The sequence below is a fragment of the Pteropus vampyrus genome, unplaced genomic scaffold (assembly GCF_000151845.1).
Source record: "Pteropus vampyrus isolate Shadow unplaced genomic scaffold, Pvam_2.0 Scaffold431, whole genome shotgun sequence".
Lineage (NCBI taxonomy): Eukaryota > Metazoa > Chordata > Mammalia > Chiroptera > Pteropodidae > Pteropus > Pteropus vampyrus.
In genome coordinates this window covers 723,646-727,646 of record NW_011889212.1, presented here as the reverse complement: position 1 = coordinate 727,646, position 4,001 = coordinate 723,646, and the positions used below count along the sequence as shown (strand labels likewise).

Genomic DNA, 4,001 nt, shown 5'->3' with positions numbered 1-4,001 from the left:
AAAGCAGAGATACGATGGTTATTTGACAACAGCGAATTTTGGCACAGAGAAAACATTTGCATTTCGATACTGTGGAAAGAGTTAGATGTGCACTTGACATGGCAAGAGGAAGAGGTGTGCCACGGAGAAAGGCTATATATACTCAGAGCTTAGAGCACTAAGAGACACCTGCTGTTTTCCCCTCCTTGGGAGAGCTACTCGAAATCACATATTTTACTGAAATTCTTATTGGTAATACTTAAAATGAATCTGACCAAATACAAATAAGAAAAAAGGTGAACAAAGCTTCTTTGGGCCAATACAACGAAAGAGGGAGATTACAGAACAGCACCCGCTTTTCGATGGTACTGGGTCTCCATTCCCCACCTCTGGTCAGGCCCCACTATCCCTCATAGGGCTGCCTAGGGGCTCAACGATGGGAACATACCTTTTCAAGGCTTCCTGAATACCCTAGAAAGAGAAAAAATGCAGCACATGAATATATACTGTTTCTCAGAGGGACCAGACAGACACTCAACTCTGGGAAGGGGATTCTCTAAGGGCAAGGGAGGCAGAGAGTAGGCCTGGAGAGAAGGAGTGTAAAGGTGGAGGGGGACAGCCTACAGGAGGTTTGCAGGGCAGGGTAAGTTCTGCCTTGAATAGCCAACTCCAGGTTCTGTCTTGACTCCCTGGTCAGATGGGAGGGACTAGTATTATGCCAGAGCTGCTTGTCCTGGCCCATTTTCAACTGGCACTCAGAGTTCCCAGGAAAACCTGCTATACTCACTTGCAGCATCCAGCGGATGGGCCTCTGAGACCTCTCTTCCAATTCTGCAATCAGCTTCCACAGGACCCGGCTCTGCTGGCCGAGCGCATCATGATTCAGCTCCAGTTTCTGTCTGGTCTCCCTCTCCTCCTGCTCTAGGCTGGCAAGAGCTGCAGCTGCCTCTACCTCCAGCCGCTGACCTGGTGGCTTTTTCTGTAGTAATCGTTGAAACTTCTCAAACTCCCATATGATACTCTGCTTTCGGGTTTCCACCTGTATCTGCAGAGCCAAGACAGGAAATCAGCACTGATATTGTTTGTGTGAAGGCCACCCAGGACTGAGGACACTGGCATGTGCACGCACATGCTCTGGAATGTTTTGGTACCAACTGTGTGCCGAGCACTGTACAGGCCAAGATAAAGGATATAGGTTTTCCTACCTTTCTGTTCCCACAGCTCTGGTACTTGCTTCTGGGTCCCTCTTACTATTCTTATTGACCCCAGTAGGGCCCAGGATGTTATCTTAGTACCATATACTCTAGACCAATGGTCCCCAACCTTTTTGGCAACAGGGACCAGTGTTCCTATGAAAATCTAATGACTGATGATCTGGGGTGGAGCTGAGGCAGTGATGCCAGCACAGGGGAGCGGCTGCAAATACAGATGAAGCTTCGCTCTCTTGCCGGCCACTAACTTTTTGCTGTGTAGCCCGGTTCCTAAGAGGCCACTGACTAGTAAGGTGTGTGGCTCGGGGCTTGGGGACCCTCGCTGTAGATCATTCCCTATTTTCAGAATAATATTCTATTTTCAGAATAATGACCAGAACATTACACTTAAGCTTCTAAGGCAGTGTAACAACTATACTGTTAGAGGCTTTTGCTTCCTACTAGTATATCATTTTAATATGCTATTTTCAAACAGTTCAATGTTACCATCTGCTGATTAAAAGTTCTGATAGTTTGGTAGTCATGGACCTTGAATTTATTTCAGAGGTGATTTCTCAGTGTTTTAATAACTTTCAGTAAATATGTTCTAATTGGGAAAAGTGAAACCCAAACTATGTTTTACTAAGCATTATACAAGTCATACTACTGTGAGCTAATACCTATGTGAGGTACATAGTTTTCCTTTTTTTGTATGTGAGGACATAAGCCCAGGGATTATCCTTATATCACAATCAAGAAACTGGAATGATAGGTTACATGGCTGGCCTAAGGCTGCACGCCTGCCAGAGAGAGGTGGTATGAGGCCCCCAGGCTCTCTGACTTCAAAATCCCACATTCTGCTTCACAGAAATGAGGAAACTATCATGGGCCAGCTCCAGGACAATGCAGGGTCCACCCAAACTCCTTCCCCAGGTGTCAACCTGCCTTCCAGTTGGCAGTTCGTTTCCTCTCACCAACTTCCAGCTTCCAGGCCTCTTCTTGCTCTTTCCTTAGATGTTCCAGAGCCTCATGCAGTTTCCACTGAAAGAGATAAAAATCTCCTGAAGGCATCTTGGGCAGCTAGTTGATAATGAGGCTTTGTAGCACTGGTAGGTGATGGGAAAAAAGTGTCCCTCAGGCTATGGGACTAGAATGAATGGTGGAAGAAAAGGGATGCCACAGAAGGAATGGATTCTTCCCAGATGCTATCTAAAGTGGCTCCTGATTTCAGAATTATTTCAGCTCCCATGGTCTCTAAGTTTCTGTGAAGTAGAAGAGAAGGGCCCTTTCTAAGCCTGCCAGAAAACCACCTTGGACTTCCTATCCATGCCTCTTTTTATCCTTATCTGACTTGTTATCTCACAGCCTCCTTAAATCTTATTCAAAGTGTGGTCCAAGTGGGTCAGCAGCATCAGAACCACCTGGGAGCTTGTTAGAAATGCACAGTCTTGGGCCCTACCCCATATCTCCTGAATTAGAATCTGAATTTCAGCAAGATCCTTGGGTGGTTCAAACGTCCATTAAAGGTAAGAAACACTATCCTAGAATACTAATGCAAGCAATTACTACTGAAAAGCATAAAGTGTTCTAATGATAATATTAACCATTTTATTAAAGATTTACGAAGTGCTGAACACGGCTTAAGTACCAAACATACATCCAATACTCACAATCCCTTGAGACTGGTATTATCCCCATCTAATAGATAACTAAGGTTTAGGGAGTGACCTACTCAAAGTCACTCACCTGGTATATGGCTGGGCTGGGATTTAACCCAGTTGTTTAACTCCTAGCCTGTGTAACACTGCCTCCCTATTCTAATACTCTCAAAACAAAAAGAGTAAGTAAATACTTTACATTTTAAAGAAATTCTTCTCATAGAAAATCAGCTAATTCTGGAGATTTGTCTTACACTCTTACCTTCTAATCTCAACTTCAAGAAAGAGCGTTAAGACCAGTACTGGATCATTGGACAACAGAATCATTGGGATAATGATTCTGGTAAAGATATATCAGCATGGACAACTGAGGAAAATATAAGAAACTTCAAGTAGATGAGGGTAGTTATAAAACAGGAGTAGCAGGTGTGTCACAGAAGGCTCTCCCCCACCAAAAAAAAAAAAGGCTTGGTAGAGGAGAAAGAACACTGGACAGAGAGAAAGAAGGCCTGAGTCACACCCTTTGATCTTCCTTTAACTTTTAATGAATTTAACCTAACGTCAGAAGGGACTTTAGAGCGTTAGATTAATCTCACTTGATCCTAAATGACTTAGCCATGGTTCCTTTCAGCTCTAAAACCAATTTTCATGATTTCAAATTTCTAAGCCTGTTTTTTGTCTATAAAATGAGAGGAGAGTGACTTATCTAATGTCAAATGACTATTTGCGGCACTGCTAGGAGTTTGCAGGTTCTGATAGGTACAGCCTTGACTACCTCATACTCAAATTCATCCAAGGCATTAAGACCCCCAAATTCTCAGTAAAGAAAGCATCTTTGAGTTAGGAAGGAAGCCACGTTAAGATCGAGGATGGGGTGTGGAAGTGAGAGGGAAGGAAGTCCAAGGAGGCCATACATGCAAGGAGAGGTGTGGCTCACTGCATCAGGTTCTGTGGGTATGAGGACCAAAGAAATTAGTCTTCACTTTAGCTCTGAGTCCCCAGTCAAGTCCTTGATTTACAGATAGCCAAGTGAGGGGCAGGGGAGAGAATGAGGTGGCTAACCTCCATCTCCCACCTTATACTCCCAGGCGACATCCTCCATGGGCACGACACTGTGGGCCTCATGCTCAGGGGACTGGCGGCAGGCTTCACATGTGACTAGGCCATCTTCTTT

At 44.5% G+C, this 4,001-nt stretch overlaps 1 protein-coding gene across 1 annotated transcript in view; it reads right to left on the bottom strand.

The window, feature by feature from the left end:
* Positions 1 to 4,001, bottom strand: part of LOC105306252 (E3 ubiquitin-protein ligase TRIM68) — a 10,529-nt gene that overhangs the window by 2,604 nt on the left and 3,924 nt on the right. Inside the window, exons 4-6 of the mRNA XM_023523896.1 lie at positions 2,115 to 2,210; positions 767 to 1,024; positions 428 to 450 (exon numbers count right to left, since the gene is read on the bottom strand). Of these exons, the coding sequence (XP_023379664.1) occupies positions 428 to 450; positions 767 to 1,024; positions 2,115 to 2,210 (377 nt within the window). The remainder of the gene's footprint in view (positions 1 to 427; positions 451 to 766; positions 1,025 to 2,114; positions 2,211 to 4,001) is intronic.